The sequence below is a fragment of the Dendrobium catenatum genome, unplaced genomic scaffold (genome assembly GCF_001605985.2).
Source record: "Dendrobium catenatum unplaced genomic scaffold, ASM160598v2 fragScaff_scaffold_772, whole genome shotgun sequence".
Lineage (NCBI taxonomy): Eukaryota > Viridiplantae > Streptophyta > Magnoliopsida > Asparagales > Orchidaceae > Dendrobium > Dendrobium catenatum.
This window is the reverse complement of record NW_021319234.1, coordinates 1,642,950-1,668,157: the sequence shown is the minus strand read 5'-3', so window position 1 is coordinate 1,668,157 and position 25,208 is coordinate 1,642,950. Positions and strand designations below refer to the sequence as shown.

At 34.1% G+C, this 25,208-nt stretch overlaps 2 protein-coding genes across 3 annotated transcripts; one reads left to right on the top strand and one right to left on the bottom strand.

Annotated features, from left to right (window-relative positions):
- Positions 1-1,014: 1,014 nt before the first annotated feature.
- LOC110101685 (probable ubiquitin-conjugating enzyme E2 23) lies at positions 1,015-17,068 on the bottom strand. Of its 2 annotated transcripts, none has more exons than XM_020829680.2 (8): positions 16,889-17,068; positions 6,362-8,593; positions 6,022-6,156; positions 5,480-5,938; positions 4,958-5,027; positions 4,730-4,869; positions 2,567-2,878; positions 1,015-1,664 (listed from the first exon to the last, which is right to left on the bottom strand). In XM_020829680.2, the coding sequence occupies exons 2-8, from the start codon at positions 8,579-8,581 to the stop codon at positions 1,413-1,415; spliced, it is 3,588 nt and encodes a 1,195-aa protein (XP_020685339.1). In that variant the 5' UTR covers positions 8,582-8,593; positions 16,889-17,068; the 3' UTR covers positions 1,015-1,412. The 2 variants fall into 2 exon arrangements, with proteins under 2 accessions (XP_020685339.1, XP_028552427.1); XM_028696594.1 differs by having other exon boundaries at positions 6,362-8,581.
- LOC110101705 lies at positions 16,861-25,060 on the top strand. Its single transcript, XM_020829704.2, has 7 exons — positions 16,861-17,098; positions 21,716-22,027; positions 22,112-22,160; positions 22,269-22,395; positions 22,503-22,573; positions 22,780-22,852; positions 23,883-25,060. The coding sequence occupies exons 1-7, from the start codon at positions 16,861-16,863 to the stop codon at positions 24,021-24,023; spliced, it is 1,011 nt and encodes a 336-aa protein (XP_020685363.1). The 3' UTR covers positions 24,024-25,060.
- The last annotated feature ends 148 nt before the right edge of the window (positions 25,061-25,208 follow it).

Here is a 25,208-nt window from a genome sequence, read left to right as displayed (position 1 = left end):
GCTTCATTTGAGACGGCTTTCTTACTGCTTCTTAAAACAGCTTTCTAGTATAATTTTTTTTTTTAATTTTATACCAGAAAACTGCTTTAAGAAGCAGTAAGAAAGTCATCCCAAACACAACTTTAACTCATTTTAATTGTTGTAATAATTTGAATTGAATACCTTATACTAAAAAGCTACTTTAAGAAGCAATAAAAAAAATCATTCCAAATGAAGCCTGAACCAATGTCAGGAAATAGCTCTAGGATAGAGAGATGTTACCATTGAACTTGAACTTAAATGACTAAGATAATAAATATTTATTTGCTTTTCATTAGAGAAGATATCTTCATAATGCTTAAAATATTTTGACTTTAATATAAAAATATAAGTGAAATCATTAATCTATTAAAGTATAATTATAATAGAGTGATTTAGAATTCCATTAGCAACCCAAAATCAGCCTCCCAAATAGCCATATTTGAATTTAATCAATCTTCCAATGGCTATACTTAACTAACTAACCATTTAAGCATCAAACAAAATAGAGAACAAACATTTTAAAAAATTATAATAATTTCATTTATGAGCATAAATAGGCTGCATGATATATGAAATTCAACTAATCTAATAAAATACAAATTTACATAGAATTTAGTAAATATAAAAAGATTTCTTCATCAATATTAATTAGTATACAATTACATGAATTTATAACTAAATTAAATAAGCACCAAAAATGTATTTATTTTTTAAAACATAGACAAGTTAGCAAGCAACAAGACAGCTTTTTTATTACTTTTTAAACCAAATTTTTAGTAAAAAAATTTTAGTTAAAAAAAAAAAAAATTATGCTATAAAATTGCTTTAAAAAGTAATAAGAAAATTATCCAAAACGAAGCTAAAATCACAAAGCCTTGGCACTTTTTATCATAAGAAGAAACCAAACCAGAGCTTAATAAGACCAACAGCTGAAGCTATTTCAGAAAAGATCTGATCAAGTCTTGTGAGATAATTAGTTTAGCTAAAAAGATATGCAAAGAAAACAGGCTGAGCTCAAAATGGCCTCAATAAGAGATCAAATGTGCATATAATTACAATGTTTAACTTCCAGCCTATGAAAACATCAAATTCTCATTGATGAGCAATGACACCAATTACCACCTATACCGCTACAGGTTTTTATCATCTTCTCTCTTTCATTTTGAACAATTTCAAACAATGCCAGCAGATAAAACAAAGGAAGAGAGAGAGAGAGAGAGAGAGAGAGAGAGAGAGAGAGAATAATACAAAAAAGAAATTTGAATGCAGGGCTTATATAATCACAGCCCTTCATTTCCAAGCTGGAAAAATATTTTCACAGCAGCCAAGAACAGAGTCTCAGAAGCCTAAGCCTTGAATTAAAAGATGGATTGATTTAAATGAGAGTTTTTTTAAGACATGATTAGGTGTTCAAATTGATGGCAATTGACTCCAATTTCAGTTAATGAGGCAAGCAATCTTGGCAAGATTTTAGCTAACATTAGCTTGAAACCAACAGAAGAGGACTGTTCCTTACTCTTTTCAGTTGTGCAGGCGTCCTTGGTAAGTGTCCCAATTAAGCAACCAGCCATGTAAGCCTCACAGGCTTTGAGGATATAATAGCCACGTCTTTGGAAGTGATCCTTGACAAAAGCTTCAAAATGCTGCAGATTGATTTCAACAAAAATCAAGAACAGTTAACATCATAAAAATTAGAAGAAATTTTGAATCAAATTATCCAGATCCAAATACGGTCGATATGGCTTCTTGGCTTCTTTTTTAGTCGGCAGATTAATTATAAGATGAGTGCAATATATGAATAATTAAGCAGCTCTTATCGTCTTAAAGCGAATCCAATATGATATAATTTAGGTCATGTTTTTCATAAACTTAGGCGATTTTTCTCATCATAAAGTTATTTTGAGATGAATATAATACAGAGTCAATCAACTCTCATATTGCACTCATCTAAAATAAAATCTAATGACTTAAAATTTATTGTAATCAAATTTGGTTCATGTTTATCTCAAAATTAGATGGTAAAATATTAGATATTTTACCATGAAGAATCATTACAAAATTTCACAAAAAGCAATAAATTCATCATCACTAAAATGAATGAGAAATTTTGGGTCAATATATTGTTATCCAAATTTTGGGTCACATTAAAGATTAAACGGAGGCCTTCCGTTGACCGGGTTAGAAAAATTGAGGTATTAGATTTGACTTATATTAAGAAAGGTAGAGTTAGACCTAAAAAGACTTGGTTATAAAATATTAGACATGATCTTTCTTTATTAGATTTAAATGAGAATTTGACTTTTAACGGGACACAATGGTCATTTAGCCGACCCCACGTAGTGGAACAAAGGCTTGATGTTGTTGTTGTATATTTTCATCCAAATTTGGCCAAGCTGTATCTTCTAGTCATTAGAATTGCTTTAAGTTGAATGCACTGCATGAATAATCAATCAATCAACTATTATATTGCACTCATTTCATCAAAACTCATGTGATCAAATTAAGGTCTTATAAATAAGGTAAAAGAATATTATAGGTAGGATACCTTGGGAGGGCGACGCATGATATACAGCATTGACTTCAAATTCAGTAGATATGCGTTCTCATTGTAGGGTATGGAATTCTTCTCCCCTTCTATTGTTCCAACTTGCTTTTCGTATCCAGCTTCATTGAAGTACGGTTTAGAATTAAGAACCAAACCTTGAAGAGAAACTAACACCTGAAGGATGCTTGAAGATGAAGAGTCCCACACTTCATTTCCTCTGCCCGTCCAGGTATTCAAAAGGCTTAGGCAAACCTTCCCGTCCACATAGAGATTGGGGTTTACACGCAGACCACCAGAATGATAGTACGCTTGCTGGAAATGAGAAAACAAATTATAAGCACTAAATAGGGGTTCACATGTAGAAACTACGCAGTGAAAAAAATTATAATTTTAATTTTGATAGCTAAAAAACATAAGGGAAAAATGTATAGAATCATTGTTGATTATTCTAGATAGCACAAAAATCTTTGGAGTCAATAACAGTGAACTAAAATAAAAATAAACAGCCACTAAAGAGCTCTTACCAGAAACCTTTAAGAACTTGCATTAACTTTTATTTTATTTTGAGGAGATTTTCATACATTCAATAACAACAACAACATCAAGCCTTTATGCCACTATGTGGCGTCGGCTACATGAATTATTTTTCTCCATTGTGTCTGATTAAGAGTCAAATTCTCATGTAGATCTAATAAAGAAATGTCATTTCAAAAATTTTCTAACCAAATCTTTTTAAGTCTACCTCTACCTTTCTTAATATAGATAAAATCTAATACATCTACTCTCCTAACCGGGTTATCAAAAGGCCGCCATTTTATGTGACCAAACCATCTAAGGCGACTCTCTCTAATCTTATATGCCACTGGAGCTACTCCAACCTTTTCACGTATATGCTCATTTCGTACCATGTCTCTAAGAGTAAAGCCACTCATCAACCTGAGCATCCTCATCTCTGCAACACTTAACTTTATATTATGCATCTCTTTTAATGACCAGCATTCTACACCATAAAGCATTGCAAGTCTAACCACCATCTTATAGAATTTTCCCTTAAGTTTGAGCGGTACTTTTCTATCACACAATAAGCGCTCAAAATTATATGATTTACATATTTATCATTCACTAACACACATAACACTCAAATTTTTAAATAACACTAAAATAACCCACCTCACCTTCTTCATTACAATTTCGTTAGTTGGGCGGTGGTGCTAGACACGATAACGGTGGGCTGGAGCCTGCGACAGAACTGGCTACGGGTGACAAATCTGAGACGACGGTAGCAAGAGGTGCGATGGTCGGCGTCAAGCAACGGGTAAAGGTGCCTCAGCATCAACGAAGCTTGGCTGGGACCGGCAACGTGCATTGAGAGGAATCAGGTTACTTACAAAAAAAATTTAACATCTGAGTCAAGGAGATGGAGTTTTCCCGCTTCTCTTAGAAATCCCAGCCAAATTTCTCTAGCAAGATCCCCTCACGACCCTTCCCGATGAGATCGTAATGTGACTTCCTTGTCTTCTCTTCCTCTTCATCTAGCAAGAACTCATCTTGGCCTGCCGCAACATCCTCTTCATTGTCTAGAGCGTCTTCAAGACCGTTAATGGGAGTTGAAGGATTGTTAAAGATAGGGAAGTTTAGGTGTTCAGTATGCACATATCCTTAAGTTTTGAGTGTTTTGTACGTAAATCCCTCTTTATTTAGTTAAAAAAATCCTTCGCTACCTTTCAATTTTTTTACTGGAGAAGAGAGATAAAATATGAGTAAGAGATTGTGGAAGAAGGTGTCTAACCACCTCAATTCAGGCATAGTTGGAGGGCGGGGAGAAAGAGATTTTGTGTAGCTGGTAAGAGAGAAGGGGTGGGTGATGCTTCCACGCACCACAATCCATGGGTAAGCATGAATATGTAGGGAGGGGGGAAGAGGGACCAAGTTGCATATTTTGAAAAATTAAGAGACCAAATTAATTCTCTTAGAAAGTGTAAGAATATCATTTTAGCTTTGTGACAAAATAGTTAATGGAAAAAATTTAAATGCAAATTACCATAAACTGTAGAAGCCCCGTCTGACTAGTGACTTCAAAATAATAAGAATAATCCACAATTCAATGCAAATATGAGGGTCAGTGTAAGTTTACACCAAAAACAATTAAAAAAAAGCACCAACCGGAGGAACTTGAGGGTATTCAGGTGGAAGATGAAAATCGAAAAAGAAAAGACCATCTTGATAAGGAGTTCCAGAAGCTCCTACTATCACAGCTCTTAATAAGTCCATTCGGTCCTCATAAGCTCTCACGTAAATAGCATCTGCATCCAGAAGCATACAATTTAAAGTTGCAAACAAGAATTCACAAAATAAAACTTTACAGGTAACATAATTCTCAAGCCATGTAACCTGGCAAATTCTTCTCAAGAATGCTCCACTCCTGTTGAATCTTTTTGACCCATTTCCTTTCGCCACTACCCTGCAGCTCGATTGATTTAGTAATCAATGATACATCATACATGCAATCCGAAATCCGCCCATAGAAAATGAGGTTTTCAACATTTAAACTTGTTATAATTACCACCGTTAGTATGTCACCTATTAGTCGCAAGACAAATGGAGAAGAGATTGAAAATTTTGACCATGTGGAGCAAAAGAACATTAAGTATGGTCCAAATAACTTCTAGGGATAAGTTTTGAGTGTAGGTTATAAGTGAAATATAAATGCCAAGCTTGATCTCTTCAGAGATTGTTCATAATTATCTAACTAGAATTGAATCCAAATGCAACTTCTATAAGCAGAAAGAACGGCAAAGAGGAAAGTCAAAGCCCAAATAGTTAAACTAGGGCTAATGATGATGCTAACCATGTAATTTGCTAATGTACGATTTGTAGTGAACATGGAGTAGAAGAGAAGAAAAACTACATTACCTGCCCAATGTTGCTTAAAAAATAATTATCTGATGGAGTATCACTGATGTCAAAATGTTTAAAGCTCTCCGTCCCACCCTGTGAATGTGCTCCTGGACTAGCAGAATCTGATGTTGAGCTTTCAGTCATTACAGCTGCCACCCTTTCAGCATCTCCGGTTGTTTCCACTTGACTCTGGTTCTCAGAAGCCTCTAAATCTGTGTCAGTTGTTGTTCCGTTGACTGTAACCACTGGACTATCCTGAGCTTCCAAACCACCGAGGTCATTGTGATCTGAATTTGATAAATCTGAATGTCTTCTATTCCTTGAAAACAATCCTGTGGCCAATCTGGTAACAAAGTTGATAGCAGCAAGAGATACAGAAAGAGCCCCTGTTTTCCCTGGAACAGTATCTTCTTCAGGAATGTCCTGCAAGTTTTCACAAGCAGGAATATTGTTGGCACTTTGTGAATCAGCTTCCTGGGCAAAATAAGTTTAAAATCAGTATACAGCTAGCAAGAAAACATTTGAGCTACTAATAAATTGAAAAAGGATATGAAAACCTTCTCAGCATCATCATCCATTTCATTTTCATTAACTGTTTCCCAACTAGCACCGTCATCGCTAATGTCACTTCCACCTTCAAACGAGTCTTCATCATCTTCTCGACCAACAACATAAACAGCCTGAGGGCCAACCTAATAAACAAAAAGAAGCGCATTTATGAAAAAAAAAGGGAAAAATAATAATTTCAGCAAGCTAGCATCCGTATACAGCTACTTAAAGCAGCTTTCTAATGCAAAAATTTTAATTTTTATACTACTTTAAGAAGCAGTAAGAAAGCCGTCCCAAACGAGCTTTAGAAAAGAATACTTTTGCACACCTAGGGTAAAAAACGTTTACCTTTGAAACCATCCCATCAGCCCATGACACCTCAATATCACCATCTTGCAGGCCTGTTATATTTCCTACCCAGGAAAGAGATCTAAATTTCGCCCATGCTTCACCTTTTGAATATTCTGAATCGCATTCTATATGTTTCTTAGATACATCAGCCTCGGATTCTGCAACATCAGCTTGTTCTCCAAGATTCTTTGAGGGAATTTCCAGATATGAATCAGTAGTTGATGCTGGGGACAGCCTAACAACAACATCTCCATAGCAGTAGTCATAATCAGGATGCTCGTCAAGTTCATACGCACTTACAACTTCATAACAAGAGAATTCTCGAGGATCTTCTGGACTAGAAACTGGTTTAAACCATCTAACACAAACAGTTCTCTCCTTTGAATTCACACTTTTTACTATCCCAACTCGATTATTTTCAGCCAAATCATCAGCTTCATTTGAGGCCTTCTCCACCACATACTGTTCAGGAAAGAATTCCTGATCACTTGGAGCACGAATTGGAATAAAAGATGTGGATTCTAATCCATATTCCCTTGTTCCATCTTGCCAGGCCACATCAACCTTTGTTACAGTATTCACAATAAAAAGAGCTCTTTCAAATGTCTCATTTTTTCTACAAGCTTTCCTGTCTCTTTTAAATAAAACTTTACGGAGTTTCTTGCGATATGCAGGCCAACCATCATGAGCAGGTTCCTTTGAAATGGATGATGAGATACTGCAAGAACCACACTCTGGCATCACATCAATAGACTCTGTTAGAATACTTTCACCGGACATTTTGTCCTGATTCATTGAATCACTGTCCTGCAACTTCAAGTTACTGCCAACTTTTGATGTCCAGGAATTCTGTGTATAGCCATCTATCAATTGTTCAGCAACTAGGTGATCCTTAGCATCATTGTTATGAGAATCCTCATTATTTTTAAAATCTACTGCTGCAAGTAGTGTGATTTCTGTCTCAGATGGATCGTTATCTTTAAGTATATTCGGAAGTGCCAAGACTTGTTCAGTGCTTCTAGTGTTAGGCGTTGAATCGTAATCTAAAGAGTCATCCACTAAGCATTCTCTTGGGCATGTTGTCTCACAACCTTCCATGGTCTCTTGAAGGTTTAAAGATTCCAAGGTCTTATTTGCAACTGATGCTTGAAGGAGACACCAGTCACCTAACTGCCAATTTGCATATGAAAAACAAGACAACAGGGTCAGATCCTTTGGATTTTGTTCTTCAGAGGGAACATCATCAGAAGTAGTGCCAACACCAAGGTAAGCCGATGTCATCCAATAAACTATCACAGATGCTGACTGAACTTTAGTAACAGTACCTTCAAGGCGGTTAGCTTTCCACAAGCCAGAAAGCCATCTAGAAGTCTTGAAAACCGAAGAAGAAACCGCCCTGACCCGCTGACCAGGGTAGTATGGAGAATTTGCATCATCAATGACAGGTCTTGAAACTGCCTTGAGTCTCAATGGATCAGCTTTTACAACTTTACAAACAGATCCATCATCAAACAAAACAGTCACATTATCTAAAACATCATCTACACGGCCAAGCCATGGTCCAAGGACAACATAATCTCCAATAGTGAATTCTCTGATGCGTTTGAGATCTTTAGTGGAAATATTCTGTATTATTTCTCCATTAGAATTTTGCAGATCAACCCTGATGCTGACATCCACAACAAGGCCCAATTGTCCAGTTGGATCTGCAATAGAAGCAACAATATCCCCGTGCAAGAAACCCCTATCTACAACAGTGACATCTTTAATATTGTCTGTAGACTCGGACCCATCTGTCCACAGTATTCTAACTTGGCCATCTGGAAGAGTTTCATTCTTCTCCCCATCATACATCTCACCATTTTTGTTAGCATCGTCAGCATCTACACCATCATAAACATTATTCTCATCTGCATTATCATCAATGTCACTGTCATCAGTAATACTGCCTTCAGAATCCAAATCGCCGGCCACTTCCATAACCACTCCAAGCGAGCCTTCATGCTTGATGTGTCTGACAACATCTTGTCTGTAAAGATTTATATCATTTGGGAGACCATTTGCTAGGACTTCACGCACGTCTGTCTGCTCACATCCGGATTCAGATGGACAAGAAGAGTTACGGGCAGGTTTGACCGGATTACCCAAGTTATTTGATATGTTAGAATGAGCATGATATATTTGTTCTTCCTCTGCAATATCATGCTTTCTTTCCATCTGAATGTAAGTCTTTATTACAAGAGAACAGAAATTAATCGTTGTCAAAACTGAAATAAAATCACAGATAAGCAAGCAAATTCCCCTGTTTTATATAATTTAAAAAGTGAGTAATGACAATAAAACAGATGAACCCGTTCACAAAATGGAAACAAAAAGCAGGAGGAGAGAAATCATATCAGTAAAACTAGCAACAAATTGTCAAAAATTCTATGCAATAAATAGATCAACTATAAGGAAAAAAGGGAAACAATTCTGAAGATAAATTAGAATGACACAAATGGTCCTGCTTTACTAGCTAAAGTTTACCAACAACAAACAAAACTTTAAGTTGAGAATTTTTGCCCATAGAAGAGAGAAGTTTGGGCCCTGCATAATATAAGGTCACATATATCCATCTCTCTGTGACCCAAAAGTAGAGAAGGAAGGAAACCGTTGCACTAATTACACCATTTTAGAATACAAAAGGCAACAATTGCATCAGCATCACGACTTCATAACTTCACTCTTGACTGCTCGAGGCACTCGCCTCAAAGCAAGCCTCACCAATAGATGTCCAATAAGCACCTCAAAGCTTAAGATTTTCTGAGCAAAATGAAGCTCCCGTTATTTTCATTTGAGGCGAACTCCTGAAGGTGATACACATCAGGTCGAATGAGGCAAACACCTTAAATTAGCATATACTTAATAAAGAAATTTTCTTTTTAGTAGTATATAAGAGGGTTTAAGTTTTAGAGTTTAAACCAGTTTTAGGAATAAAGGGTTTAAGTTTTTGCTTTTCCAAGATTTTAATATTTTTTATTCTTTTAGCTAATTTTTATTTTCTTTTTTTCATTTTATTTTAAGTAGTTTTCTTCATTCTTTTAAGTTCTTTTATAAAAAAAATTAATTATTTTTTTAGCAGATTTTATTTTCTTCTTAACTGATTTTGTTAGTTTTCTCTTAAATGGTTTTTCTTTCTTTTGTTTTTTTACATTTTTAATCTTTTAAATTGATTTTCCTTTGTTTCAATTGTTTTGATTCTTCTTTCTTTTAGGGTTAAGAACTTAAATTTCTTTTTAACTGTTTTTTTATACTCTGTGGCATAATTATGAACTGACTTTAATTTATGAGTTTTTTTTTTTAATTTCTAGTTTGAGGCTTATGCCTCGATTTGCCTTGAAGCTTACATCTCACCTCAATAAAGAAAAATGCCATAGTTACGGATTTCGCCTATTTAAATAAGTCTACAGAATTTAACTTAATTTGAGTGCATATGAACAAATATATCAATATTTTTGGACTAATACAAAAAATTCAATAAGAATATGCTTTTGCATTCTAATAATGTCTAGTCATAAACAATGGTAACATTTGACCCTTTCTCCCAATCAAACCCAACCCACCGTGCACAAAAAATCTGACCCTAATAAGATATTCCCCATTCATAGCATTCCATCTAAATCCAAACCTTTTCCGCTTTCTTTTTAGAGCCTTTACTGCATATCTATTATTAGATGTACAAGATCAGGCGACAAGTACATTTTATTAGGTGAAAACTCTTAAATTTTAATAATTATTACTGGGTTTGATGAAGATTGAAAAAAAAAAAACAAATGATCTTCTAGAAGAAACAACTAAATTAAAAAAAACTAAGAGCTAAAATTCACAAGCTAGTTAAAATATATTGCACGGCACCACACTTAGAAAAAAATAATTAAATAACACAATTTATAGTGTCAAGAAAAGCAAAAGAAAAGAAATCCCTTAAAGCATAAGAATCAAGCCTCACATATGTACAAGGAGATAACCTCACCCAAAAACCATCAAGTCTCTCACTTGATATAATAATCATAAGAAATAGCAAATCCAACTAGAATTTCATCCAAAAACAAAATAGATTATGTTTTGTACAAGACTAAGATTCATATTTATAATAGTAATAAACTTAATAAAACTCTATTCAACGATCAAGTCAATTTATCAAATTTGCATGCATAAAATTCAAGTAGTATGAATATTGCCACATCTAGCAACTAAAACTATAAAGTCACAAATCAAAATCACTCTCGAGTTGCGATTCACAATAGAGATGGAGAAAGTTCGCAAATCTTCCTTTAGAAAACCATTAAGTTTGGCATAAGAATCTTGCTACGACAAAAGATTGATGTTCAACAAATGCCCAAAATCCTGCAAAAAAGCACAAAACTCCCACGCATAATGCATGAGAGAGGTCAAAGGAAATAAGGAGGCTAGGTTCACATCAATGTGCCTAGCTTTAATTTATATTTACTTTAATGAATTGTTTAACCAATATTGTTCCAATAGACCTGAGCATTCATTGTTGTTGCAACAACAAACTTCTATAAAAAAACCAAAATTATCAGAGTAATATTAGAGACATGAGTGACATGAGACTTATTAGTTGAAAATTCTACTAATGGTCATGAGAAACCTTCAACTCTTCAAGTAATAATCCATAGACAACTTCATATGAATTTCTAGTATCCATTACATTAAATTTCTCAGACAAAACCATTAAGAACTCTCGAGTCCTGCATCTTTTCATTGTGAAACTTGTCAGATTGCAAAGCATACTCGAACTGCATATACTTAAATTCCATACAAACCTTCAGCTGACTTTTCTTTAATCCATAGTGATGTGTGGGGTCCCTCAACGATAAAAAATATTTCAAGCACTTGATGGTCTTTGACATTTGTTGATGATCATACAAATTTTTCAAACCTTCAATCTTATAGTTCATAATCAATTAAACTCTAGAATTCAGGTACTCTAATCAGACAATGCTAGGAAATACTTCACTAGTAGTCTCAACACATACCTTCAGAATCATGAGATTATCCACATACATTCTTGTGTTGACAAACCTCAATAAAATGGGGTGGCTAAGCACGAGAATAGACATCCTTGGAGGTTGCATGATGTCATATGATTTCCTCTAATATTTCAAATTATTTTTTGGAGGAAACCATTCTCAAAACTACCTATTTGATCAAACAAATGTCATCCAGATCCTTAATTTTCAATATACAAGTCAACTTCTTATGAAAATTTTTCCTCACGCTTGTGCAACTTCGTCTGATATACCCCTCAAGATATTTGGTTGCAAGGAATTTGTTCATGTGTATCCTCAACGTCGTAGAAAATTTGATCCTAGAGCCAATAAGTGAATTTTTCTAAGGCAAAAAAGGTACAAATGCTATTCTCCAACCAACAAAAGATTTTACACCACTATGGATGTCACTTTCTTTGAACATGTGTTATTATATCCCAAATCTCATGTTCAGGGGAAGAACATGAATGAACATCAAGTTTGCGAGTTCTTTCTTGAGTGTATGTCCTTTTCCCACTCAGGGTCATTAAGTTCTTCTCAACCTGTGCTTGTGCCAAAAGAACACACACAAGCTGATCATACTATGCTTGTCAAGAAATCTCAAGCTGGGAAATTGCTATATTGATACTATATGTCGATGATATTATTCTATCTAGAAATGATGTAGAGAAATTACATAATTTGAAGAAGTATTTGTCTGAAGAGTGTGAAGTTAAAGATCTTGAAAATCTTAAATATTTCCTTGGAATGAAAGTGGCTAGATCAAGAAAGGACAATATGGTTTCTCAAAGGAAAAATATTCAAAATCTTCTTAAGGAGACTAATATGCTTGGATGCAACCTTGTTGATACTCTTACAGACAGTCAAAAGAAATTTGGCACCAAAAAAGAAAGTACATCTATAGACAGTGGGAGATATCAGAGACTTGTTGGACATCTAATCTATCTTTCACACACTCGGCTAGATATTGGTTTTGCAAGAAGTGTTGTAAGTTAATTCATGCACAATTCTACAGATGAACACATGGAAGCATTCTACAAGATTCTTAGATACTTGAAGATGACACATGAAAAAGGTCTATTCTTCAAAAAGATAAAGAATCATGAAACTGAAGTGAATTCAAATGCAGATTGGACAGAAAACATCATTGACAGACGGTCAACATCTGGATACTATTCTTTTGTATGGGGTAATCTTATTATATGGAGGAGTAAAAATCAATCAATGGTAGCTAGAAGTAGTACATAAGTTGAGTACACCGTCATGGAGAATTTGTGAAGCAATTTGGATAAAAATGGTTCTTAGTGAACTTGGACAAATGAGTTGATCTCTTATTCTGATAACGTGTGATAGTCAGGAAGCTATTAACATAGCTAATAATCCTGTGTATCATGACAGGACTAAGCACGTTGAAATTGATAGACACTTCATCACATATAAGGTGACTAGCGAGACAATTAAATTGAAATATATCTCTAACAAGCAAAAAACAAACATCCTCACCAAAGCTCTACCAAGACCTAACTTTAAAGACTTAATTTGCAAGGTTGAATTGATATATATATATATATATATTCTCCAGCTCGAGAGGAGTGTTGAATATTTGAAAATAAAATTAGGGAATTTATTTTAGGAAAGTATCCATAGGAATAAAAGGATAGACCAATTGTGATCTTCTCCTATGATTTTGTTTTTATTTTAGGAAATAAAAGGAGAGATCAATTGTAATCTTCTCTTATGAGTCTATTTTCTAATTTTTAGAAAAGAACTATTCTCCTATCATTATATTTCCTAAAATTTAGAAAGGAATAAAGCTAGTTAGTTATTTCCTTCATTAGATATTTTTTTAGTGTGCATATATATATATATATATATATATATAGCAGTAGATGTAGTGTCGTCTTTTAAAACAAGAAGAACAATCAATTAAGAAATTCTTCAAAAACTAATTCGTTTGAAAATCATTCTATAAAATTTGAAGATTTAGTGGAACAGCCCACTGAGACCTTATTGTGACAATAAATATGAAATTAGCATAACTCTTAATCTAATGAAACATGATCGAGTAAATCAAGTAAAGCTTGATGGTGGCTCGATTTGAACATCATATGTATATATTGATCAACAACTTCCAAATATGCTCATCGAGGGATTAAACTATGTAGTTTTTTGAATAGTTGTATCCTAAGTTGGGAATGGAAAAGATTTATGTGCCAACCTGAGAAAAGTGTTGGTACCCACAAATACATACCAAGAAAGTCAGGATATCACGTATTCATGCCAACAAAAAAAATCATGATAAATAGTTGAAAAAGTTAATTTAGAATTTATTTGAGAGAGGAAAGCATACAAGAAATCTTTGAATTTAAAATCTAATTATTTATATTCAAAGTAGAACGTTATTATTAGTATTCGTAATGAAAGAAATATTTTCCTATATTTGGTGTATGGTAGCTTCATTATTTCCTTTTTAGATAAATCAATATAGACTTGTATCAAATACCTTGAATGAATAAGAACAACTTTTGATTTCTTCATAAAGATCAATATGATTGTTGGGCAATACCGCAATATGCAGATATGGTGTTGGACTTGGATGCAAATCATAAAGGAGGTTGTAGAATGAGAGAAGAAGTCAACTTGATGACTCCCTCGCTCCCAAGTTTGCTAGGTTCATAGTATCTCCTAAGGACATCCTATATCTAAATTCATCTTGATTATGGGGTTTTTTTTTTGGAAGTAAAGTGAGTGTAAAGTATTGCAAATGTATGAGGGGTTTAGAAATATTGGTATTTGTTTGGATGAAAAAAGAATGCAAAGTAAATTAAATGTAGTGTAAACCATTTTTGTTCACTTTTACATAAACTAAACTCGCCCAATTTTGAGCAAAAACTGTTTACACCGCAAACAAGCTTGCTTGAACACCGCAAGCACCCAACATTCCCTACCATCGGCCGCCGCCACCACCACCCGCTGGCTACCACTGCCATCATGCCGCAGTCGATCTCCACCTGCTGAGCACCACCACTAGATGGCTCAATCTACTATCAGATGACATGTGCGTATTTTATAAGCTATGACATATGCATATGCAACATATTAACATGTAAATGCAATGCATTTTCTAGATGCTCGATTGATGTTGACTATGAGAACGTCTTTGCAATCATCGCATATCTACTGTTATCACTTGCATTAGTTTGGTGTGTTTTCCTGTAAGCTAACATTGACTGCTGGAAGTAGTATATTCACTACTCGTCTCTCTATATATGTTGGTCGGTGAATTGCCATCTTCATTGCACATCAACCATTGTTCATTGCACGTCAAATTCGTCTGCTTGAAGGGGACAGATGTATCTACTTGCATGACTGATTCATAGGTGGGTCATATTAACTACAACTCTCTTATACATTGCATGAGCTTCAATAATTCACAAGAGATTGATGTGTTTATTTGCAGATTGTTGTTGATTGTCGGGTGGACTACATCCATTGCTAATTTCCCCACATAAATTCGTCAGCAACCTACTACGCTCGTTGTATGCTTCCTTTTAATGTTTGTAGGGAACTACTACATTTATCTACAAGATAGTTGTTAATGATTGGAGGGACTTCATAATATTTGTGGCATATTCCTGATAGTTGTTACAGACCTTCCCCTCTACTTGTAGGCTAGATAGTGCATGCATGGAAGATCCCCAATGATGAATCGTAGGGACTCATAGGCATTGTTGATGCGTTGTATTCCACTTATAGGTAGCATGCCACATTTGTTGCATTTCCTTTATGTTGATTGAAACTTGCATTTCAACTGACATAATGATTTCTTAATATTTACGGGAGATTTTCTCTATTTCTATTGAAATCTTTCATTTATTTTGATTTTATATATGTTAAAAAAATACTTCTTATAAATAAGAGTGCTTTTAAGGAGAAAATGGTTTTATGAATATAATATTTTACAAACAAGCTTTCAAATAGAGTGAGGCTTCTCTCTTTCCTCTTTCAACTTCGGTGAGTCCATAGCGGTCAAGGGAGCTGTTGGAAGTTTCCATCACTCCCCTTGGCTGAATTATTTATCTCAGTATCGTCCAGAACTGAACAAGATGGTTGTCTTGCATGCCGCTACTTCCTACCTGGAGTTATAATATGTTTTTCTCTATATTTTGCATCCTCTAACTCTACCTTAAATAAAGCATTTGCTTGTTATGCTTCTGATTATCTTCCCTAAAGGTCAAAAATACATCTTATGAAGCCTCATCAACCATAACCATGTAGTCTCCTGAGTTCTAGAGCCACCATTCTTCTTATTTCCCACTTTTCTTGTCAAATAAAACTAATTTCAACACCTAATTCAAACATATCTCTCAAAATATCCAATATTTCCAAGGGTCAACATATGCTGATATGAACTGGCACCCACATTTATAACTATGCCCCTCGTTAAGGAAGTAAACATGAATGTAGTTCATACATTCCAAAGAGTTGCAATAATTTAAATGAAAGTTTGGTAAAGGTTCCATGGAAGTTTCCCAAACTGATAAGATTCCTTATAGAGGAGTGATACGTAAAATGGGCAAGCAAAGATACTTTAGACTAATATACTTAAAAATGCAAACAACATAGTAAGTGTTATACTGTTCCCTGTTAATCCTAGCTGAAACCCATAAGATTGCTTAAACAAATAAGAGTGATTTAACAAAAAGTAAAAAAAAAAAGGCTAAGATTCAAGCCGAAGCAAAACAGCTTAAGGGGAGCATTAATTAACAAAAAAAATACAGATATAATATGGCATAAACAATTTCAAGCAACAAATGGTTATACATCAATGATACCACCACACAACAAATTAGTCAACCAATCACCATGCAACCATATTAAAAAAAACAAAAAACATATTATCCTCAAGGACGAATAATCCAATAACACAGTCTAAAATGATAAAACATTAAAAACTCCATCAATATAATTTTCAACCTCACCAATCATGTTATCAAACCTCAAATACTACCTCAACCCAAAAAAAAAGAGAAGACAAATTAACTAGTTTATACTGCCAGCAAACCGTTCAGAAATGAAACAAGAACAAATCAACATTTACACATTACAGATCGGCAAAAACCAAACAAGTTCAAAATGAATGTAAGCGGCCAATATTTCCTCCCGCAACCTATTATAAAATGAACCTGCTACAAAGTTCGAAAAAAAAAAATTAAGCGCTGTACAGAAGCCGTCAAAGCAAATAACCGATATACCTCCATCTCAGATAATCCCAAACCAATCCCAACAATAAATTAAAAAAATCATAAGGCGCAGCCATCGCTCGGATTAGGGATAGGGCAAATCAACCCCTCAGCACGACAGAAAAAAGCTCTTCATGAGAGAATGGCATCCACTTTATACTGATGGATAGCAGGCAAGAAGAATCTGCAGAGCTTGAATAACATGGAGATGGATGAGATGAGATCCATACCTAGACGCCGCGTCGTCGGATGTCGAACGCCGGAACTCGGAGAACGTGGAGGTGACCGAGAGAGGAAGAGCCTTGAGCTGCTGAGGACCGCCTACTCGAGCTCGTGTGCCTCCCTTAGTCCCTTCCAAAGCTGTCTAACCTCGCCGTCTCGTCGGATCAGCTCAGCCTTCTCCTCTATCGACACACGTGGGCATAAAATGCGAGCAGAGGGTTCGCACGTGAGAATAGTGCCATGCGCACGTGACCTACCAGTCGGAATTCACCGGGCACTAAGGAATTCGGTAGAGAAATTTGACTACGCATTAAAGGGCTTGTTGCTAAATTTTTAAAATTAATTTTTTTTTTTTTTGGAAAATTTGAAGCAGAGCTCATATATTGAAATGAAAAGGATTACAACTCAGAAAAATAAGACTATAAAATTACAAGTACACAAATTAAATATAAATAAGATAAAATAAATAAGTAATTATTAATATAATATAAAAAAGAGTTATTTGTTATTTTTATTTCTAAAATATTTAGATTGATCTAAAATATATATAAATTTCTATTTTTGTCATATTATGGATAAATAATTTGCTTTAATTTTAATTATTTATTTATTTCTAATGTTTTATAATAATAATTTTTATTACTTCAATTTTAATAAAAATAATTTTAATAAAATTGAAAATTATTATCATTTATTTGTTGTGAGGAAAAAAATGTTTAAAGAGCTCAATAAACTATTTTCCTCCAAAAAATAAAGTGAAACCATATGCTAAATAAATAAATAAATGCTAAATAATCAATTTGCTCAAAGGTGCTTACTCACACTACTTGATATGTCATAAAAATATTTTTGATTGATCAAAAAATTCGATGCATGTTTAAATTAGAAACTTCCTATATTAAATTATAGACAAACTAATCAAAATCATCAAAATACTGTCACATAAATACAATCCCCAAACATTCATCGTGCGACACAGTCTTATAATAACAATCATCTAATTATAGTTTTCTTACATCTATCGTTATATTACTGTTTTTTTATTATTATTAAATATGTGAAGAAATTAATTATTATTCTTCAACCAACATTGTCTGAATATACCCCTCATATTATGGTTGCTCAATTATGAAAGCCATCCAACCACCAACACATGACTACAAACCTATAAAAAATCACATAAATATAGTTCATTGATCGTCAACATCAGACTATTGTTATCCAACAAACATTACTCAATTATAACCCTCCCATTATCATTGCCCAACAATGACAACCATTTGACCATTGACATCTACTATAACCCTTCAACTTTTATTGTCTACATATAATCATCCAATCACAATCACCTGACTATGATCCTCTAATAAATGTCACCAAACAAAAACCTTCGACCACCATCATCTTACTACGGTCTTCTGGCATCTAATCACCGTCGTCGACTGTAATCCTTGAATCACCGTCTTCTAATTGAGATCATCTGACCATTTCACCCCACTATAATCCTTTGTCCATTGTTGGGTAAGAACCCGAAGTTTTAAATGACTTTATTTGAAAGCATGAAAACCTAAATTCTCTAGGAAGCACTGCGGTGCTGTGCTCGAAAGCATGGTGGAGCCATAAACCGTCATCGCTACATTAAAGACTCTACTCTACAATAATTTGGGGTCGACATGCAATATAGCAATGTTGGGTAGTTAGGCATCACAGTGCTGGCAATAAATTATATTTTTTTTGTAAAATTATTCTATAATGCTAAAAGTTCGTGAGGGGTGTTACTGTGTTAGACCCTAAAGAACTAACCTATGACTAACCAAGAGAGTGTAAATTGGTAGTTTTAAAAAATCTTAAATAAAAAGAATTTTTTTTTATCTTTTTAAATATTTTAAAGCAAAATAATAACTCTTGATGCAAAAGAAATATAATTTTCACTATAACAATATAATTAGATTTTTCAATCATAGAATAAATCTTAGAAAAGTGCGGAAATAAAAAGCAGTAAAAGTAATAAGAAAGAACACATCAAAATTTATAGTGATTCGGTCAAATCTGACATACGTCCACTCCTTGGAGACTCCCTTTCCAAGTATTGCATTAAACTGAAGTGACTCTCCTTTTGCTTCCACAGCAAAGCAGAGAAGTCCTTACAAAATCTTTCCATCGATATGGTGAGGCAGAGAACCTTGAATCCTTATACTCCATCCTGAAGTAGGCAGAGAACCTGAAAATCTTTTTTGACCCATCTGGTGAAGGCAAAGAACCCGGGAATCCTTTTGCTTCGTCATGGAGTAGGTAGAGAATCTGAATCTAATGCTAAAGTCGATCTCCCCAGAGCCACCAAGGAACCAATACAAAAACTCGAAGAAGACAACGAACACCTTACTTGGAGCAGCCTTTGTGATTCCCTCAAGAACTTCTCCTCACAAGAATCTCTCGCTCTCTCTCTCTCTCTCAAGCTGTCCCTCTTCCTTCTCAAAGCTCCCTCTTGGATCAACTACACCACAAAAGATTAACTCAAGGGTTAATACAATTGCTTGAATAGAGAGCCTCCAAAAGAAGCCCTAATTTTCAATTCTATGCAACTGATTGTACAAACGATCGATAGATCGTCCTATACGATTAATACATAATAGTCCTTTCAGCCAGGACGATAACCTTTACTATGTACGATCAGTACAAGTATTTGCACATATCATCCAGTATGATATTAGTTCAAGATACTATATTGATCGTCCAATACAACATGGGATCATGGGTGGTGATCTATATATCATCACAAAAAAGTCTCGAGATGTCCAATACGATACTCCTATATGATTTGAAGAAAATTATGGTTTTTCATCCTGGTTGATAGGGGATCATCCTACGAAATATACTATATCATCTATTACGATCCAAATGGATCATCTTGTACGATATGATTGAACAATTTAATCATAATTATTCCTCTAATCATCGGATCAATTTAAGCATGATTGTCAGAAACCGTCCAGTACATTGTCTATAGTACTGTATGGTTAGAACAAAATTTGAAAATAAAAAATTACCTAAATTGTGATTGGTGGTTGTTTTTCATCATATAAACTAATCGTCTTAGATGATATTGATCGTCCAATACGATTAGTTTAATCACTTGAAATTAGCATGGATGCTCTAATCAGGATTTCTATTTTTAACTGATCATCCAATACTATTTCAAATCATCCTTGATGATTAGGTAAAAAAAAAAACTCAAACTAACCAAAATTTTCCCCCTGAGTGTGTGTGCAAGGTTATTTAGCTTTAGGTTATTGAGAGAGAGAGAGAGAAGGGCTTCCAAGATTTTTTCATTCGTTGCTTTAGTTATAAAAATTATTTTGATTATTATATGTGACTTCTATCTTACATCTGCTTTTAAATATTGCATTTTTGTCTGATTTAGTGAACTTCTACCATATTACTTTTGACAAATTATAGAACAATTTATTCTCATCATTTTGAATGGTTCATTTTATATTTTCACCTGTTAAAATTCTATTATTGTATTTCATACATTTTTAGTAAGAATAATATACATAGTAATTTTTGTATCCTAATATGAGCATATTGATGAAATAGATATTGTGAATGAATTCAAATGAATAAATAATTGCTAATTATTAATAGTTATACCTATATTCATATATTATGTGTAAACAAGAAAGGCTACTTATTAAAAGAGAGTAGATAGAGATTGATTTCTATCTTGTACAGAAGGGTGGGTCAATGAGATTTTCTTAAAATAAGATCTATGATATCTTCGATCAAGATTGTAACAGCCCAAAGTTCTTAATGGACTTATTTGAAGATTTTTAAAATTCTGAACTGTGATGCTATGATTTAATTTGCGTTTATCGGCTTTGGGGGGAGCAGCGTTGGAGCACTGAAATTCAATGCAACGATGTTGATATTCTTTGTTTTACAACAACTCTAGATAAGCATGCAACACTGTAGTATTGGGTTGGAGCGCAGAGGCGTTAGACACTAGATATATTTTTTAATATATATTTTTTCTCTTCTCAGCCATATCCCCCTCACTCTCATTTGGCTTGCTAGGAAAGGAAGGGAAGGAGGGGAGGATAAGGGGAGGAAGAGAGAGAAAGAAAAGAAAATGCTTCTAGAGTTTTTATATCTGATGCTCCTGTTATAAAAATTATTCAATCATTGCAGGTGACTTTTATTCTAACTTTGCTTTCGAACATTTTGATTATGGGATTTATTTTTTTATCTAAATTGATATTTATTATATTTTCTTCTGTTTTATTGACTAGACTTTTCATTTTTCAACATATATTTTATTGCTTCTTTTATCGCCCCGAATATTCTAGCCTGCAATTATGTTATTCAAATTAAACCACATTATATCTATTACAACTTTGTTAAAAATAGAGTTAAATTATATATAAAAGTTTTTTTGCAGATTTTTTTTTAAAAGAATGAGCATGTATGATATACATTTTTTAGTAGCAGGATCAGGTAAGTTTTAAAATTTAAAACGGAAGAAACGAGCCAAATAAATTCACGCATTTTAAAGAATGAATCATACAAATTGGCGCATTTACCCGCATGCCGTCCAGTCAATCAAATTGAATTTTGCATAACTGTAGCAATGCGCGTTACTAAATGGTGAATTTAGTGGACTGCGTCAAATTGTATCTCATATTACATTGAATGCACTAAATTATTTGGCTTATTTTCTAAATACATTAAATAGTTCGATGTATTGGATGAAATGCATAATTTTGTTTGACTAATTTGATTCTCCTTAATTTTTTTTTTTATATTTTTCTCCTCTTTTACTCCTAATTGAAATTAAGCATTTGCTGTTTTAAAAAATAATATTTTGCAGGCGATCAAAGCGCAGCCGAATCATGAAGCACAGTCGACGCGATCGATACAGTGGTTAGTCGAGGCACAATTGGTTCTCCGGTCCGCGTTTCAGTGTGCTACTTTCTCTCTGATGGCAATGGCAGAAGGTCAAGAAACCCTAGAGAAGCCCTCACTTTCATCATTGGAGAAAAGTGTGGAGGATGAGGAGCTTCGTGCCCTTCTAATCCCCGATTTTGACGATCTTCCGTCAATTCCTCGTTCAGCTGTTGAATCCAACTTTGTCCGCTACTATGCTCTTGGTACAATTAAGTAATTGATATTTTTTTCCTTAAAGGGCCAATATTTGACCTTATTTCGATCGTGATTTCCTTTCTTGTTCACAGATTTTCTCAAGCCTGCGCATGATCAATATATCTATCGCCATGCCAATGGGTATATAAGGAAAATTGATAGAAAAGTTCACTGTTTTATTGTTCTCACGCATCAATATTGTTGGAGCATTTGATGTTAATTTTTTTTTTTCATAAATCATGATGAAAGTTTATGCGTGATTGGTCTTGCTCCTTCTCACGCTGCCCTTAATGAGGTTGGAGGAGTTCAATCCGTTGATTTCAACGTGGGGAAGTCGAACCGAAGCGAGCTTAAGGTTACGGGAAAGCGAAAACGGGTAGGGCATCTTTTGGGCGAATTGATCCAGTTTCTACTGGATATTTTTATTGTTTTTTTTTTTTCCTTCTAAGCTGATTCACAACTGGTTAATGATTTTCTATGCAGAATGCTCAGCATCTTCAACCAGATTCTGCACTTTGTAATGTATGTGCCAATGGTACTTACTACACAGCGAGGTTTGTTGTTCATGAAGTTTTGTTGAGACTCAGCCTTCGTTTGGGATTGCTTTCATGCTGCTTCTTAAAGCTGCTTTCTAATACAAAAATAATTTTTGTACTAAAAAATCGTTTTAAGAGCAGCAAAAAAGCCGTCCCAAACGAGCCTCAGTTAAACATTAGCGTGTAGATTCTATTTGAAGGGATGGGTTTTCGTCTTCCTTAAGGTGCTGCGTGAAAGGTTCCCTATTGGAGGTTAATGATCGGTTGATCAAGAATCCAGAGCTTCTCAACTTGGCTGTAAGAATCTATTTATTTCAAATGATTCATTGAGGATTGCATGCTATTTTTGTTCTTACAATTCCTCAAACCAACACTACATATGTACTTCCTAAATAATACTCATGATTGTGGATATCTAGGTGTGGATACATGTGGACAACCAATGGGGAGCTAGTACATGGTTATTTACACAAGTAACACAACTGTGTACAAGCTCCTCCTCATTGGGCGCCGGGCGGAGTCGTAATGTAAACTTCATTGTTCATATGCAAGTGGGAGCGAATAGCAATTGGTCATATAGCCCATATTAGATTGTTCAATCAATCACTGCTATTACAGCCTTCTTTGGGCACAATAAATTGTTTTCAGTTTTTGTGTCATAATCTGAACCCACAAAATAGATTTCAAGCAAAAAACATCTTTTTTATAATCTATTTTTTAAATTATAGATCATCAAAGTAAAATTTCCGTTATTACAATTGGAAAAGTTATAGTTTTATACTTGTGGGAATTTCCTATATAGGGCACTAGAATGCAAATTTCTTAGGCTTTGTTTGGGACGGTTTTCTTCTTGCTTCTTAAAGCAGCTTTCTAGTACAAAAATTTTAATTCTTGTACTAAAATATTATTTTAAGAAGCGGTAAGAAAGCTGCCCCAAACGGAGCCTTAGTCTTAAGGAGAGCTTTCTTATTTATTATTTATTTTATAATTACAATGGTTTAATTCCTTTCTTCGAAAGATGTGTGTGCGTAGATATTTAATGGATGAAATATGGAACACCATTATATTATTGGCCTTCTTACACTAATAAACTAGATGACATAGTTTTGCAAAAGAAAGCAAATAGATTAATTCATTCGCTAGTTCTCGATGATTCTGATAAATGAGTTATAGATCACCTTCAAGCCAATTATGACAACTCATAGAAGATGCACAAAGAGGACCAACTGCTTGCTTGACTATATTTAACGTCGAGAGCATTTCAGAATGCCTCTATCTGGTTTCCTTTAGACACTCGTAATGATTCATATTTTGGTTAATTTTGCAGGCAGATAGGGAAGGATATATTGCAATAATCATGCCCAAACCGGCAGATTGGCTCAAGGTTAAAGATTCCTTTTTGAGTTATGAGGACTACAAAAAATTAAGACTTCAAGTATCAGGTTCATCTGCCTCAAATCTTTGTTAATATCTGCACAATTTGTGATCCATCTACTTCAAGTATGTGCCACTATCTCCTTCAATTCTTATTTCAAAAAAAATTTTAAGTTGGAATTCGTAGTCGAAAATTGTCCAATAGTATTTTGTATCAAACACATAAAATATTTTAAAGTAGTGCAAATTATGGTTTGATCATGGCATATGTAATAAAATGTTCTTTCTCTAGATGCAAAATGGTTATTTACAATTTGACAAGAAGTTTTTGAACTGCAGTAGCTTGACATTTATTACTTGATATGGGGATAATATATCAATCAAATCATCTATGATCATAGTTTGAGCATTAGATTTTAGGATGATCAAATGGACCCTGTTCATTGAAACTTAGTAGTCAAAATTCCCAATCAAATCATTTATGGGATGTCACAGAAGGAGATCATGGCTTTCAAAGATGGAACATTAGATCCAATTTCAGATTACAATAGGATAAGCCGATAAGGATGAATTTAAAATTCTAAACTTATTTGAGTAAACCAGCATTTAAAGTCAGATTAAGATAATAATACTTGTAGGAATTATTTTCTCTCTTTGTGGAGTCTGCTTAGCTAAGAATTATATTTCATCCTAGCTGTATTTGATGAAAGGAGTTTGAAGGAACAAAGCTAATCAAAGTGACCTAAATTTCAGCAAAGCTTTCAATCAAGAAAAGCTGAAAGATATTCTTCACCCATGAATTAGGAATTTAGGATCTTGGTGGCGTTGGTAGGATGAGGGGGATAGACAAGTTCACAGGACAAAATGATTTTAGTCTTTAGATAATAAAAATGGAAGCGTTACTTGAGAAATCTAAAAGCTTAAAGAATGGGTTATCAGTTATCACACTCATTTTCTTCAATCCTGAATGACTCTCTCCCTCTTGATCTCTCTTTCTCTCCCCTCCCCATCTCAGTCCCCATCACAGAAGGCTTAATTTCAAATGTTTCTCAGCTTTTTCTTACGGAACAAACTTCTTCCATTCTCTCTTGTGATTTCTTTAAGAAACCAGTATCGTCTCCTCAAATCTCTCAAAAATCAAGCAAATTTCTTTGGTAAAAAGAAAATGAGTAAGGAGATCTGCATTGGCTAGATCTACTGATCTTCATCATGATTTATTTCTTCCAATCATACCAACTTCATCAAATATAATTTGATTTTATTCATGTTGAACATGGTA

What these genes read in the sequence shown, in the direction of transcription:
- LOC110101685 (XM_020829680.2), bottom strand. Translation starts at nt 8,581, where the DNA reads ATGGAAAGAAAGCATGATATTGCAGAGGAAGAACAAATATATCATGCT. An exon ending in CTGATGGGATGGTTTCAAAG is followed by an intron (nt 6,157 to 6,361) that starts GTAAACGTTTTT and finishes TTTGTTTATTAG; the next exon opens with GTTGGCCCTCAGGCTGTTTA. An exon ending in TTTTAAGCAACATTGGGCAG is followed by an intron (nt 5,028 to 5,479) that starts GTAATGTAGTTT and finishes ATCGAGCTGCAG; the next exon opens with GGTAGTGGCGAAAGGAAATG.
- LOC110101705 (XM_020829704.2), top strand. Translation starts at nt 16,861, where the DNA reads ATGGAGATGGATGAGATGAGATCCATACCTAGACGCCGCGTCGTCGGA. An exon ending in GCATAAAATGCGAGCAGAGG is followed by an intron (nt 17,099 to 21,715) that starts GTTCGCACGTGA and finishes ATTGAAATTAAG; the next exon opens with CATTTGCTGTTTTAAAAAAT. An exon ending in ATCTATCGCCATGCCAATGG is followed by an intron (nt 22,161 to 22,268) that starts GTATATAAGGAA and finishes TCATGATGAAAG; the next exon opens with TTTATGCGTGATTGGTCTTG.